The sequence below is a fragment of the Ostrea edulis genome, chromosome 1 (assembly GCF_947568905.1).
Source record: "Ostrea edulis chromosome 1, xbOstEdul1.1, whole genome shotgun sequence".
Classification (NCBI taxonomy): Eukaryota; Metazoa; Mollusca; class Bivalvia; order Ostreida; family Ostreidae; genus Ostrea; species Ostrea edulis.
This window is the reverse complement of record NC_079164.1, coordinates 40358216-40374864: the sequence shown is the minus strand read 5'-3', so window position 1 is coordinate 40374864 and position 16649 is coordinate 40358216. Positions and strand designations below refer to the sequence as shown.

General features: G+C 34.9%; 1 protein-coding gene across 1 annotated transcript; it reads right to left on the bottom strand.

The window, feature by feature from the left end:
* Positions 1-1326: 1326 nt before the first annotated feature.
* On the bottom strand, positions 1327-11298 carry LOC125656719 (uncharacterized). The gene is made up of 2 exons (XM_048887313.2): positions 11172-11298; positions 1327-3032 (listed from the first exon to the last, which is right to left on the bottom strand). The coding sequence occupies exon 2, from the start codon at positions 3018-3020 to the stop codon at positions 1485-1487; it is 1536 nt and encodes a 511-aa protein (XP_048743270.1). The 5' UTR covers positions 3021-3032; positions 11172-11298; the 3' UTR covers positions 1327-1484.
* Positions 11299-16649: the final 5351 nt, after the last annotated feature.

Genomic DNA, 16649 nt, shown 5'->3' with positions numbered 1-16649 from the left:
TGAGTGTTGAAATAGTCTTATACATGACCTGTGCTAACCCACTAGGAAATTGTTGCTTCACACCATTGACTGTCTGACTCTAAATGAGGAAAACGTTAGTTCTCAATAAGCTTCCTCCTTCAATTTCCATGATTTAAAATAAAAGAGGCTAATACAATAGCAATAACATGCACATCATTCACATTACATCTTGTCATTTCCAGGAAATTTTCAAGTTGAAAATCAAGTTTTAAACTGATTTTTAAACAGTGATACTTTATAATTAAATTTTTAACAACATAATACCTTTACAAAATTTGAGGAAAGAGGTTTCGCCAATCTGTGAAGAGGGCACAGATGTGAAAAATATTCAACAAGTTACGCTGCTTTCATAAACATTGATATAATACATAAAGCTGTATTCACAATTCAATGATAGCCTTGTAAAAAAGAAATTATCCTGGACATTGTGAAAAACTGTACACAGCTTCGAATTCGCTTCCTGTTTTTCCTGCATTAATTAATTTTCACGCAATGTTAAATTCATTGTTTTATGCCCATCTCATTCTTATACTAAGGAAATGCTATATAGCTAGATTATATCCAATTCAGTTCTTTGTTTCCCTTTGAGAATTCTTCACCTATATCTAGAAGTCACCAAATGTAAGTGATGTTCTACAAGTTTTGACCTACGCATGGTGGTCAGTGCCGTAACAGTGAGACACTTTATCGTGTGAACGCTTGCTACGATCTGTTACCTTGGTTTAAAGGGTTTCACCCAAAAGACCATCGTCGCAGGCCACGGCTGAAACGTATGCTCCTCTAGCTTCCCCGTGGGTGAAAGGGACGAGGGGCGTACGTTTCAGCCGTGGCTTGCGATGATGCCAAAAGACGTACACGAGACCCACGTTTTGGTGCCGGGCGTTTGTCAAAGGAGCAGCCACTACCTATTTTCATATCTTAAGTATGACGCCACCATGGCACGAATGGGGCTCGAACCCGTAATGGGTAAAAAAAATCGAACGCTCTCACCGTTGAGCCACCGCCATTTGGTGACGCTTGATTCACACATTAGAGTTGTTTGATGTTACGAAATTAAAGTAATATTAGCTCTAAATTTGAAAAATTTATTTTTGTTGTAAAAATGCGCTATTGTGGTAGTTTTGTATGTAACTTAAACTAGTCATTGATCAAATTAAAACTAAGTTAAAGATTTTATCAAAATAAAGATTTCGGTTCTTTTGAATATATAGCATTATATAGAAATCAATTTGTGTACGGGAAGACAATGTAATTTTGCTTCACTCAGAGCCTCTGGATAGGTTTTCTAACACAAATATCAATAACAAAAGTTTATAAACCTTATTTTTTTCCGTCATGAAATAGTAAATCACAATTTTGTAAACAAAAATATTCGACACCAAAATGACAGATAGTACTGCTTTACGAGCAATGCAAGACATTGATCACATAAGCTTGAAACATATTTTACTCTTCATGCCGTTTCATGAAAATCTGTGATAAAGACTGTAAAAATACATAGCCGAGTGGAATCTGAAGAACATAAACAGCGGGTAGACTATGCTCTCTAGAACGGACCAGGTGGCTTTGTCCTTGAATATATCACTTTGACCTTCCGATATAACTTGGCCATCAAGTCCAATAAATGTTGCGGTAAACCAGAAGCTAAGATTTGATATAAAAAGATAAATCAGAGTAAAACGTAATATCCGGGAGGAAAGGTTGGTCGTCTGCTGCCTGTAACGTGTCGAATCTAAAATGAAAATCGTTTGGAAGAATGCCTGAAGCAACGAGGACACCTCACTGACTTGAACCGTTGTACTCATAAGACAGTAACACCCACTGGCAGCGATTAATCCAAAAGTATCGTCTGCAGCCTGACCTGCATTGGTCAGAAGCAAGATATACTCAGATGCCCCGGGCTGCCATGCGCATATCTGTACTTCAGCTGTTCTTCGTAGAAGATGAAAACAGATGAAGGTTAAAATCAAATTTAAAACGTTATGAATGGAGACAATTACATGCCAGACGTCAAATGGAACGCCAGTGTCCCCCTTGTATACAGTAGCCATTAGCAGTGTCTGGATGAAGAATGGAAGGTTCGTAACAGATGCACATATTGCAGCAGCTATCAAAGTTATCCTCTCTCTATTTCCGGTGTGGTACGAATTCGAAGTGATTTCAAGTTCCCTTTCTGGTGACACGGAGACAACTCGAAATGTCGGCCACATCCGGAATACAAACATCGAAGCTAGAAGCAGGTATTCAATTCTGACGGGAATCAAATAGGGTTGAATTTTGGAACTAAATAAATAAATTTTGGATTTTATAGAACACTCCGAGTCCAGTGAATCGTTTTGTATTGGTGGTTCGGCATCGGTTGCGTTGAATAGCGCATGTGAAATTTCATCAGACACAACTGCACACCAAATCGATATATTACAGATTATCATCACAGCCACTGAATAATTTACCATCTTTCTACTTACGAATATGGAGTTTTGCAGATAAGTAATAAATCCCATTTGCCATACTATGTATAAGACTTTAAACATTGACGATATTAAACTTCCAATATAATATGTGGACAGAGAATCCTCTATTGCCAGGCAGTCAATATTTATAGCAGCAGTGAGCGCAGTCTGTAATATTGTACCACAGCCAAACAACCAAAGGAACTTCACCTTCAGTCTGGTAGCAGGATCCGGGCTCTCAGTGCGAGGGTCTACCCAGTTTCTCTTGTTTCGAAATATCATCAAAGACAAGAACACGATGCAGATTAGGCTGACCAAAACTAAACCCATAGTCAGGAACCATAGCAAGAGCTTGGCGCTGCGGTTGAACAATGACAAAGGTCCGAATACTCCTATGATGACCACTATTATGGCCAATAAGCAGGAGAAAAGAACAGCAGACGACACGTTTCCATCCGTTCTTCTCCTACCACCTGACTGTCGGATGTTTCCCACAGAAAGTGGCTGAATGACAATCGCTTTCAGAACCTCCTTTATGAACACCATTGTTCTTTGTGCCTATGAAAGAAAATATTACCGAGTCATATTTTTATTTAATTTATGAACACCCATAACGTTTTAAGATACCATACAATATATATATAATTGGGTGGGACTAGTTATAATACAAAACTTAGCGTGGAATATTTTGCTTTCCTTAGCCACGTGTCGACAGATGTAATATTTCAAAAATTGTTTGAATGGGATGTGAAAAAGAGAAGCCCCATTAATGAATTGTAATGACAATGGATTTGTAAAATCTTAGCATTTGCATGTATGAAAAGTGAAGATAACGAACAGTGTGATCAATCTCATCAAGCTATAAAGAATACAAAATCTAAAAGTAGAGCAAACACAAACTCCTGGACACACTGAAGGTTGGATCAGGGCCGAGTTTTACTCAAACGTAGGCGTAAACCTAGACGTAATCGTAACTTGCGAGTTTTTTGTGTTTTACTAAAAGTCGTAACGTACTTTTACGTGGAAAAGTACGAGAAAATCTACGGGTGTTTTGAGGCTGACGTAGATCTACAAGTAACTTTTAAAACTGCATGAAAGTATAGATGAATTGATGATTGACATGGGAATTATAAGAAACCTACCAAATATGCGATCATTATGAAATGACAAGATCCTAATAAATGACATAATCTTGTTCTATCTTCAAAGTGTTCCAAAACACGAAAACATTTCAATGACCAAAAAATAAATATTACAAAAAGAAATAATTATAGAAAATAGTTGGGACTCGACCTTTGCCCCAAAGACAAAGCTAGATTGAGATTATTGATTTTGATATGTGTTCTAATACGCATATCTAGGCTAATATATATTTTTTCAAACATGTATGCCCCGTTTCAAGTCTAGTTGACACAAAAGATTATAAAGCGTAAACTGACCCAAACCAGGTTATACTCGTATAACTTGCCCCAGAATTAAAATCATTCCTTAAATATATAATTTCTTTGGATTGCATTTGTCTACAAGAAATCGAGCGGTACTCTTCCACAAAATACTGTAGACATATTTAATTCCATAATTTCGCGGATTTTCATTTTTGGTTTAGTCTGCAGGTAAAAAATTCCGCTGAGTTGCTTATGATTTGCTTGAAAATAGCTTAAATGCTTCAAGTCCGCTGGTATGAAATTCAGCGGATTTTATGTGACCGCAGACTTGGCGGAAATAAGAACCGCGCGTATTAATGTACGTTTACAGTATTGATGAATTGCCAATCTGATTGAATGTATTCTTAGAGGCATCCTAGTTTCATCATTGTAGAATAAAGAGTCACTAGGAGTTGAATTTGTCCCAAAAATTGACTTGGTTTCTAATCTGGAAAATCTATGGGTCAATTCACAGAATCTGAAGCAAGTCTGAGTAAATGTCCTTGTAAGTATCATACCTGTAACATATTCAGTTACAAAGAATTGAACCTGGCTTCAAAAGTTTAACTTGGTTACCCATGCAGAAGATATAGCCCAATCGTGGACTATGAAGTACTTCTGATACTCTGCATCCCGAGTAACGGGAAAATATCTTTCACTTTTTAGAATACTTACGATGAAACTGCCTCCAAATACTCATCCTTTTCATATACGCCAAATGCTGCTCCCGAAACCTTATTGCACATCGGGAGGCAAACTAATAGATTCTAAACCCTAATCTGTAGTGTTCCAACGACAAGTGATCTTAAGAACCCCACCCCCTTTGATCACTATTTCGACCACTCGAATTTAGATTTAAATTCCAAAAAGTTATCAACTGCAAAATTTACCCATACATTTGCAAAGAGAACCTTTTTAGCCCCAAACTTTCAAGAATTCTACGGATTCGGAGCCGTAACATGAAATTTCAATTGTCCTATGTACTATGTACTCCGAACAAGTGAACAAGATGAATGCTTGGAAGCAGGTTCAACTATCGTCCTGAGGAAGGGACAGGTCGAAAGTTTGACAATTCACTATTGTTTGTGTCGTTGGTCATTTTTAGTGCTTTTTATATCCTAATTTATTTGACCTCGTATCTACTATTAGATTAGCTGCAGAACTGTAGCTCCCTGAAAAAATATTGTGACGAAACAGAGAGCTATGTACAGATGCACCCCTTATAAAAACTTTCGATTTACGGCGCACAAAAAGCTGCACACTGTTGAGGCCTGATATCGTTGTATTCTTGAGTTGCTGTCTCATAAATTTAATATAAAAATTCTTAACATAATTTCCTACTATACTTGTGTCCAAACATACCTTCAAATATTCCTTAAAGTCCCATACGACCCGAAAACTCACAGCTTCAAATGGTTTCGTTCAGAAATAGGAGATGAATTCCATTTTATTTTAGTGTCCAACTTTTTCACAATTAAGGAAAAAATACAGACAATTCTTTTTTTCTGATCTATTGTCAACTCAAGATATGAAAATATTAAAAAATCTCTGTGTTTTTATTTCTCATATTTTTGAGATTGCCTGTTGTTCTTCGTAATTGTTCTTCTGCTACCTCTTAAATGTATTACTATTATTTATACAAACAGTGCATATTATGTTCCCTCTGGTATCTAAGAAAGTTGCATTGTTCCATATATGAACCTCTGACAATTTTTCTTGCATGTATTATATTTCTTGTACCTCATGTACCGTTTAACATGGTTTGAGCGAATAAATTGAATTGAATTGAGAACGGAATGGAAAAAAGATGTTGTAACATTTACGTCTTAAAATAGTTTTGTATCCACAATATAATATGGCTATCAGTGACTGATCGCCTAGTGATTAAGGCGCCCGGGTTCAATTCTCCATTAAACCTAAGTTTAAGGAAGTCAGCCATCATGACGATGTAGAGTACCTCCTTAAACCTAAGACGTTTAACAAAGGTAGTGATTATGTTTTGCTAATCGCCCGATATAAGAAGTGAAGGTCACGGATCTTTCAAATATGACCCTTAAGAATGGAGGTCCCGTTTCATGGAAGCACAAAAAAGAAACCCTCACTGCCACGGCCGTGCGCGACATGCATAAGTAAAAATGTGACACTAAATCTATATGGAGAGCCAAAGAGTTCAATATTCTATCTTTGTAATTATGTATTTGTTGTTACTAAATGCGCCATTGGTTCTATGTAAAATAGAAAAATGTTAATCGTTATCTTGACATTTGTAGTACATAACGGTATATTCGTTATTTGAATGGTGTAAGATGTAAAGGAATGTAATGTCTGTGTAGATGCGTAACAAGTGAATGCATTATTTATTCAATGTAAATTTGAAATTAGATCTTCGTCATCCGTATTTGAGCATTTGCACATTGCAGTTGCGATTTACAGTAAATTTCTTTGGTAATCCGTCCGATGATAGTTCGACATTCGAATTTGCTCATTCGTTTACTGCATTTCAACATTTGTTCGTTGTTTTACCATTATGACGACAGAGGGCGCGCGCTACATCGAATCTTTTGGGAAACAGACTATAGAATCATATTGGAGGACCAGTTTATGTGACATTCCCTCGGAGCTATTATTTTCCCGGCCTTTCGAAACAGAGAAATAGAAGAAATTTGATTTAAAAAAAGACGACTGTTTACCGATGTACTGATTAATAGAAAAATTCGATTATCTAATCGAAATGGCCCCCGATTATAGATAATCTATTAAAATTTTTGATAATCGATTAATCAAAATATAACTTAAAGTAATTTATTCTCATGCTTTCTTGATTTATTTTCTGTGAATGTAACTAATTCATAAGTATTAATTTGATAAATGAATCCAATGATAAAAAATGCATTTCAGAAATCACCCCAAATTTTTTACCAATTCATTCTTCATTCAATAATAAACAAATTTAATACTTGAAATTAATCGATTATTAATCAATTATAGTGCGTCCGATTATACTGTAAATCAATCATGAAAAAATATTCCGATGGTTCATCACTACGACTGTTTAAAAGGTTGGACACAATTCCCTAACAGGGCAATTGTTGCACTAAAAATGGAATTGTTACTCTTTTTTTAGTGTAATTAACTGTATCATGGGATTTTCAGTTGTTTCCTCTCTATTCTCGTGTTTGCTTTGAGTAAAAATTTAAGTGCAAGAATACTTCTACATCCTCTAAATATTTAGAGTCTAGGAAGCATATATTTACATATGTGTACAAGGACTCTATATGTGGCCAACAAGGTTTATAAATAACCTCTAACAGCTAGACTATGAAATAAAAAGATAATGTTTCTTTCTCTGCTTTAAACAGACAAAATGAGTGGTTTACAATAAAGAGGCTTGACAGAGGACAACTGGAACAATTTTTTTGACAAGAGAAAAGTATCTCAAATTAAACTATATCAAAACACCCCCGGTAATGTTGATTAATGATACATTTTTAACAAAAATAGGAGTTTTGAAATTGGGGTGTCTGAAATTGAGTTAGCTATCTTGTGGAGAGAAAAAGAAGGGGGTGATCAGATACGAAACAAGTCCTTGTGGAAATAATGTAAAATTCAAATCTAGGCCATGGCTCAGGCTACTGGTTTTATGGCCTGGCCTAGTAAAAATTATGGAAATATAGCCCGACTGGTCTATTACATAAAAACTTTAAATACGTTACATGCAAGGTTGGCTGTCAATTAATGAAAACAACTGGTAAATGATAACTGATTCACTTTGTTTACAAATATAAAACCCATAGGCGTCGGAACCGGGGGGGGGGGGGGGGCCTAGGGTGGGGCTTAGTCCCCCCCCCCTACTTTTTTTGCAAAGATAGACATAATAGACATAATAACCCACCCACCCCCAAACGACGTAGAAACTTTTTTGTTGGTTTAGCCACACACCCCCCCCCCCCCCCCCCGACTTTCCGACGCCTATGAAACCAGAATAGTTTTTGCGTGTTTTAGAATACTTACCCAATGTACATATTAACTATTTAATATTGTGAATTACGTATTTCAGTGACAGTAATGCAAAAATGGTGGGGAAGGGGCGCGAAAACGAAAATCAATCCCAATCAAAGCAAATATGTACAAGAGATTTTGGTCTCGCACAAATAAATGTAACGTCCCTGGTGGTATATGGTTACTAAATGGCATACACTGTTTGTTTAAAGTAAACTCATGGAAAAAATCAGTCGAGTCATCTATATTGATACTTACAACAATGTTCTACATCAAGTCTCTGATCAAACTACTTCAGCAGCACATTTTCAACGACTTTTAGCGCCAACCGGTTAATGTTGAGTGTGCTTGACACCCAAGTAGTCCCGAGTGTTAACTGGTCCTCCTATATGATTCTATAGCTGTTTCCCAAAGGATAAGATGTAGCGCGCGCCCTCTGTCGTCATAATGGTAGAACAACGAACAAATGTTGAATTGAGCAAATGCGAATGTCGAACTAACATCGGACGGATTACCAAAACACATTTACCACAACTCGCATAGGCTTAAAGGACACATCTCGTGTTTTCAAAGTATACAGAATTATATGCATTTTGTCTTCCTTATGCTTATAGAAATTAATTGTAATAGTTCGTTCGCTGAAGTAATGCGATAATTAGCCACAATACGGACTTAAATCTAAGCCCCAATTTCAAAAAGCCTAGTTAATTAGATAGGTAGTCACGTGGTACAGTGACGTCATATGCGACCTTCGTCGATCAACTTGTTGTAAAAGTAGTGTTAGATATTTTTAAAAACTCGGGTTTTAGGAGCCTAATTTATTTACCATGGATAACATTCATTTCGATGTTGACAAATTTCCCGAGTCTTATATCTTTTAGCCACCAGTGCATACAAATAGCGACCCAAATATAGCAAGGAAAGCGAGTATGAAATCTGCATAAATTTGCGAGTAAATAATGTTTACATGGGATCACTGTCTAAACACAATTTGGTAATGCCATTTCTGTAAACAACTGTAATTAGCGGTGTTGCTTTTCTAAAATAAACAGTGCAATATATTATTAAATTTATTTTTGGAGAAGTTAGATAGACCTAAATTATGATACGATTATGTATCAATGACAACTAGGCCTGACTGTCACGGGTGCATTTCGAAAAAGAAAAAATAATAATAATGATCAAACTTATTGTGAAAATCACAATACTTTTAAATTATTTTATTAAAGCAATTTTATTAGGCCTAATCATTTTTTTTTTTGTTATCAACACGTTGTTACTTAGGAAGTGGGAGCGCGGCGTGCTGTTGTTGTAAACACGTACGCGTTCCTTAAAAAAAATGTAAGCATTATAATTCAATTCAAAGTCGGGAAATATTATATTTTATTATTTAAAATTGAAAGTTCAATTATCTTTTATCTTTAAATCTCTTTTTTAAAACTACCAGTTGGTAGACACTGTTAGCAAAGTTCTGCCTATATGTTGTTACAAGGTGAAGGTCAGTTGGTGCGAGTGTGTATTGAATTCGAGAGCAGAACGGAAAGCATATGCCGTAGGCCTATATGTAACAGTGCGTAGCTTCGATAGAACCATTTTCTCGCAGTTTATCTACGTATTTGTCCAAGTGCTTGTTTAAAAAAGTACAGGGACAAATTCTACTGGGGGGTTTTATGGCAAAGTCGTTGTGCCGACAAAAAATATTCATGTCTTGTCCCTCATACCTTCCTTCGAAAATTGAAAAAAACACAGTCCAAATCTTCTCTACTGACAGCAAGTACACCCTTAAACGGCACAAAACACCCTAATGCAGTGCTATTTACAAGCTGTTAATGTGATAATTGTTTGCTTGTCAATTAAATCTAATCTGTTTATGAAATGACTATCAACTGTTTTCAAATCTTCTCGCTCGAGGTCGCATATGACGTCACAGATAATGGCGCGTAAAATATCGAAGAAAATATGCATATCGCAAGATTTGAATTTCATCGCTTTCAAACTCGAAAACTACGCAAACTGTTTCATTTAAAACACATGTAAAGTAGTTTTAGGCATGAAATGAATTAATTTTGCTGAAAAAATTAAAAACTTTAAAAACATGCGATGTGTCCTTTAACAAACTACAATGTGCAAATGCTCAACTATGGATGACGAAGATCCAATTTCAAATTTACATTAAATAAATAATGCATTCACTTGTTACGCATCTACACAAACATATATTCCATTTACATCTTACGCAATTCAAATGACGAATATACCGTTATGCACTACAAATGTCAAGATAACGATTCATTTTTCTATTTACATTGAACCGATGGCGCATTTAGGAAATTACAAAGATAGAATATTGAACCCTTTGGCTTTTCATAAATCTACAGCTGGCGACGTCACAATACTAAAAGTGAAAATTCTCCAATGGGGCACAGGGGAACAAGGGATGACACGAAAATAGGATACCGGTTGTAAACAAATCTCAAATTCACCTTAGTTCCAAGAAACAGATCGAATCTTCCTATCCAAAGGGTGTTAAACATCTCGTAATACAAGTCCAACGTAATCCGATCCTTTCATATTTAATTTAATGAATTTTATAAACGAAAATAATTCAAGCTGTCTGCGTTGTCGTCGATCACGCACAGGAAAAGATAACTCCTGCAATAAAACTAACGTAGTCCAATCCTTTTATGTTCGATTTAATGAGTTTTATAGACTGAAGTGTTGTACACTGCATTTAAAATCAGGCTGAAATAAAATATTACCTTACAAAGAAAAACAAATCCCGTTTTAAATACCGTTATTTGCGTTAAAAAAATTCTAGATTTTTCGTCTAAATATAAACACTCCCGAGAGTTTCCGAAAGCTGGAAGTTAGTTTTATTGCAGGAGTTATCTTTTCCTGTGCGTGATCGACGACAACGCAGACAGCTTGAATTATTTTCGTTTATAAAACTCATTAAATTAAATATGAAAGGATCGGACTACGTTGGACTTGTATTACGAGATGTTTAACACCCTTTGTATAAGAAGATTCGATCTGTTTCTTGGAACTAAGGTGATTTTGAGCTTTGTTTACAACCGGTATCCTATTTTCGTGTCATCCCTTGTTAGATATTTATATATAGATTGAGAACAAAATGGATAAGAAGCCCCTGTGAATGGGGCGTAATTTAAGATAAAATACGTGTAATTTTGTATATTCTCGAACAGTAAAAGGTAAAATACACGTAATATTTCATGTTGTAAACAGTGTGTATTGAAGGTGAACGTGAACTTACCACATCAACATGGTCATTACGTCCTTTAGTACAGGAATATTTGTCCAAACACTGACATATACTTGTACAACCAGCTGGGCTTTAACTTAAATAAGGAAATAAACAGCGAATTCACCCCATAGTATCGAGCAGTGCGGAAGTATTTCTGTCAATACAGAATAATTACAAACTGAAGAGAATCATATACATATAGACATGCATTCAGACGGAAGTTTAAAAAAAGAGGGGGGGGATCGAGGCATTCAGATTATTTAAAAGAAGTATAAAACAACATACTCTACTCCCCAGAAGTACATGTATGCTCTTCTACAGGTATATGGTTTTGATAAATCTTTCAATAGAAAAACATTGAATAGAAAAAACAAGACTCGTGTCATGTTTTTGTTTACATAGGTTCAATATACTAGTAAAGGTTTTGTTTGAAGCAGATTTTTCAATTTACAAATTAAATCTGAACACGGTGTTTCTAGTGTTTGTCACAACTCATTTTGTTCTAAACAGGCTATTTTGTTTAAGCACGCTATATGTAAACAAAAACATGGAACAAGCCTTGTTCATACAACAAAGAATTGTGAGTGCTCTCTCACTTGTAACTCAACAAATGACATTCAAATTTTTGCTGACCATTAGAAATGCTTTGGTTAAGCATTGTAAACATTAAAAATATGGGAAATAAAATTTGAAAAATTTCAGTCCAAATCGTGTCCATGCCCCTTTAAATCAGACGAAAGAAATGTGCACAATGTTCATAAAAAAAATCCGAATATTTCACAGTTAATGACAACATGATCATCATACACAACAGTACATGTATTCAACGATTAGTTTGGTTTCTGTTATTGTGTCATTATGATATATTTTATTTTTCTATTTACATGTAAATGGTGAATATGCATTTCTAATTCATTCCATTATCCCAAGGATAATCATTGTGAGGAGAAAAGAAATCCTCTCAGACCTAACAGACATACACTGTATATTATGTATTGTCGTTGATTCAAAATAAATTTTCAATGTTGAACTTGATAGATCAATGGTCAATTGAAGTGAAGTTGCTCTTCAAATTCACAAGTATCACGTGCATCGCACCTAAGGTGTCGGACATTTTAAACGTTTGAAATAAGGACAAAGTGCAATGTGAATGATCTAAATCACACGTAATGTATTTTTCAAACATTAAAAAGACATTTAAAACTAACCGTTCAATTAAAGATTTTCAAAAGAATCACCAGAATCTTTATAAAATAATTATTCCTACATTTTTTTTTTTAAATTACAAATCACCCCCCCCCCCCCCTCTAATTTTCACAAACTTTCAACATGTTCAAAGGACACTAAAGAGAACGTTGAATCAACGCTGAAATACCAATATCAATCTAACATTGAAACTACGTGGAATTTTAGTAAATGAAGATATTTCTTTAATACAAGATATGGAACCTTGTTCCAAAGAGCTTGAAAAAAATGTTGTAGCTTAATTTCAGTAGCGGATTAAAAACAATTTTAAGAGGAGGGGATTGCTACTCAAGTTTATATACCTTTTCCGACCTAAAGGGCTGGTGATGAAAAATGACCATTTTTGTTAAAAGTATTCAATTTGGTGGGTGGGTGGGTGAGGGAGGTAATCCTCGTAACCCCCTCTAGATCCGCCACTGAACTTTTTTTTAAACGTTAACTTTCAAAGAGGAAACATATTAGTAAGATCTACGTTGTCAGAATGCTGTTCCTTCAATATTGTTCTAACGGTAGAATGTTTAATACACATTGAATTCAATCTCTCAATGTTGAAACATGCTATGTGCCTGCTAGTGATAGAGTTTTTAAGTTGGGGACTTTTCGACAGATGGTATTTGTTCATTTATCAAAGCGAGTCTGAGCATGTATATATGTTAGGTAGTACCTCATCTTAGATAGTAAGGAAACACTTTTTGTGTTTCCCATTCCACGCCATCTATAGGTATGGCAAATCATTTTCACAGGAAGAGAGTTCCATCATTTATCAGACCAGCTACCACCGTGGTGCTACTGTAAAGCACCTGTCTGTTGATTTTATCTTAAGCTGCTTTGTTTTGTATGTTTGTTTTGCATTAACATCATTTTTACCTTTTCCGCCGCCCATAGATATTCGGGCAGCAACAACGATATTGAGTAGAATATTGTTCCTCTTCTCATACAATGTATCATTTATATTATATGCCCTTCCATCGACATGACAGATGTTAGTTTCTTAGTTGGAGGTTGTCCTTAATTAACTGATTTTATTATACTTTCATGTAAAATACTCGAATCTGATTGGTCGAGAAGCATTTGAAAAAAACATATTGTTACCCTCTGAGAACAGAAAACACGAACCCCAGGGTGATAATATCTAGCAACGGGTAACAGTACTTGACAACGGGTGATATTATAAAAAATTATCACATGCGTCAAATTTATGCGCGTACGGTTCGCCGTAGATTGCTAGACGACGTCGATAAACGCGAGTACCCGCATCGAAATACGAAATATCGGCTACGCCTCGGTTGACAATGGTTTTCTCGGGGTGAAAATTTCCAATGTTACCCTCAACTACATGCAATATTTATATAGTACTGAAACTTCAAACATATATATCGGTCATTTAAGGAGGAATGACACACCAGAGAAATTTGACATGGATGAAAAAATGGAGAATATGTACTACAGTAATATTTTGAAATTGGTAACTTTCAAATTTACTTTATCAAGTAAAAAAATGCAGTTTTAATAGAAAGTAAAATGGGTAAAAAATAAATAAATACCCCTGCTGAATTATGGATCAGCAGTTACACATTAACCGACTAAGCCACCCATTTAAAAGGAATGTACAAATATTGCTGATATCTATATATCCATTCATGTTTTAAAATGAAGTCAGACATTATGACGGCATAGTATACCTCCTTAAGGAAAAGATTTCACAAATCCCTTAAAACAGAACATTGTGCATGATCATGCATTTAACTTACACTTCACAAGTTGTAATAAGACAGTACTAGTAACTCAATTTCAAAAGTCCTATGATATTGTAGCACAGGGTTTCGTCACTAGGGATACACAGAACAGAGGAATTTAAAAGATAATCATATTGTTTACAGAATATCAGATGTATAGAGTATATAAGTTGTTTAGAGTATATTAGCTGTTTAGAGTATATCTTGTTGTTTACAGTATATCAGCTGTTTACGGTTTATCAGTTGCTTAAAGTATATCATGTTGTTTAGAGTATATCAGCTGTTTAAAGTATAGCATGTTGTTTACAGTATATCATGGTTACAGTATATCATGTTTTAACAGTTTAGCAGTTGTTTACAGTATATCAGTTGTTTAGAGTATATCATGTTGTTTACAGTATATCAGCTGTTTACAGTTTATCAGTTGCTTAAAGTATATCATGTTGTTTAGAGTATATCAGCTGTTTAAAGTATATCATTTTGTTTACAGTATATCAGTTGTTTAGAGTATATCATGTTGTTAAGAGTATATCATGGTGTTTACAGTATATCAGTTGTTTACAGTATATCAATTGTTTAGAGTATATCAGTTGTTTAGAGTACATGTATATCATGTTTTAGAGTATATCATGTTGTTTAGAGTATATCAGTTGTTTACAGTATATCAGTTGTTTAGAGTATATCAGCTGTTTAGAGTATATCAGCTGTTTAGAGTATATCAGTTGTTTAGAGTATATCAGATGTTTAGAGTATATCAGCTGTTTACAGTATATCATGTTTTTAAAGAGTATGTCAGTTTACAGTATATCAGTTGTTTAGAGTGTATCAGTTGTTTACAGTATATCATGTTGTTTAGAGAATATTAGATGTTTACAGAATATCAGTTGTTTAGAGTATATCAGCTGTTTACAGTATATCATGTTGTTTACAGTATATCAGTTGTTTAGAGTATATCATGTTGTTTAGAGTATATCAGCTGTTTAAAGTATAACATGTTGTTTACAGTATATCATGGTTACAGTATATCATGTTGTTTAGAGTATATCAGTTGTTTACAGTATATCAGTTGTTTACAGTATATCAGGGTTTTTTTTATACAGTATATCAGTTGTTTAGAGTACATGTATATCAGTTGTTTAGAGTATATCATGTTGTTTACAGTATATCAGTTGTTTACAGTATATGGTGTTAGTATCACTGCGATTTGCTCTTCTACTTGTTTCTTGCGTTGTATGTTTAGGTCCTAACCATTATAACAGTGTGCTCAACGATGCTTACATTCCTTTCCACACATTGTAAATTCGAAGGGCATTGCATACCGGAAGTGACGATGCACTAGGTTTGACTATCAGTAATTGATATTCTGATCAGGTAGTTCGTTTACTTAACCAAATAGTTGATTTATTCTTCATCGAAGGTCAATTCGAAAACAGATAATCGGGTGAGGTGCAAGATTGGAAAATTGTCCTTTTTTGTTTATTTGTTTTACGTTCATTCGAAGATGTTTACTCATATTTATTTGAGACATCACTAGCTGCTCATGGCTGTAGCAGTGGAAGTTTTTTATATCATGATAAAGCCTTCTTTGTCAAAATATTGCAATTTAAATAAAAAATACCATGAGTAAGCAACGAAACTTTAGAATATTTTAATGCAATCATATTCTAGTACTAATTTCTTTCATTCCAATCCCCGTGGGGATCCGGGTTAGAATAGGTCTTCAATACCCCTTGCCTCTCGTAAGAGGCGACTAAATGGGGCGGTCCTTCGGATGAGACCGCAAAAATCGAGGTCCCGTGTCACAGCAGGTGTAGCACAATAAAGATCCTTCCCTACTCAAAATCCGTAAGCGCCGAGCATAGGCCTAAAATTTGCAGCCCTTCACGACAATATGAGTGAAAAAAGTAAACAATACTTATGCAAACAATCATCTTTCATTTCAGTCAATTTTGCTAATTCTCCTCTCCACTACTAAGCCTCTCCATAGAGCTAGCGACTTCTCTATGTCGTTTTGCTCTACAATGGTAACATTTGGGGTTTTGCACAACTTGTTTCTCCAATCAGCAACTAACGTGCCTTGAATATTCTGGTATGGTTTACACCTTGAATTTGTTATGTTTTCTCTGTTCAGATCAGGGAGGAAACGCTCAGTATAGCCACTATCAAGTGATAATCTCAGGAACTATTAAAGTTAACTGAAAATCAAACAACTGATAGTTTTGAAACATGTATACATATGTAGGGTCTGAACCATTCCAGTGACCTTAAGGTATCCAATGTATAATGACCATATTTCATATCTAATAAATGGATGGTTGAATATTTATAATCATGGTATCATTTTGAAGGGTTCATCAAATAAAAATAATCCACCATAGGAATTTTCAAAATTTTGTTTATCGCTTGATTTATTTCACATAGAATTTAACATTGAAACATATGGGAAAAGCATGTTTTGTTACAATATTTTAAAAACAAATTATATTTTCATACTAATCTCTTGGTA

Bases quoted from the DNA above. Each gene is read 5' to 3' on its own strand.
- LOC125656719 (XM_048887313.2), bottom strand. From the start codon at position 3,020: ATGGTGTTCATAAAGGAGGTTCTGAAAGCGATTGTCATTCAGCCACTT.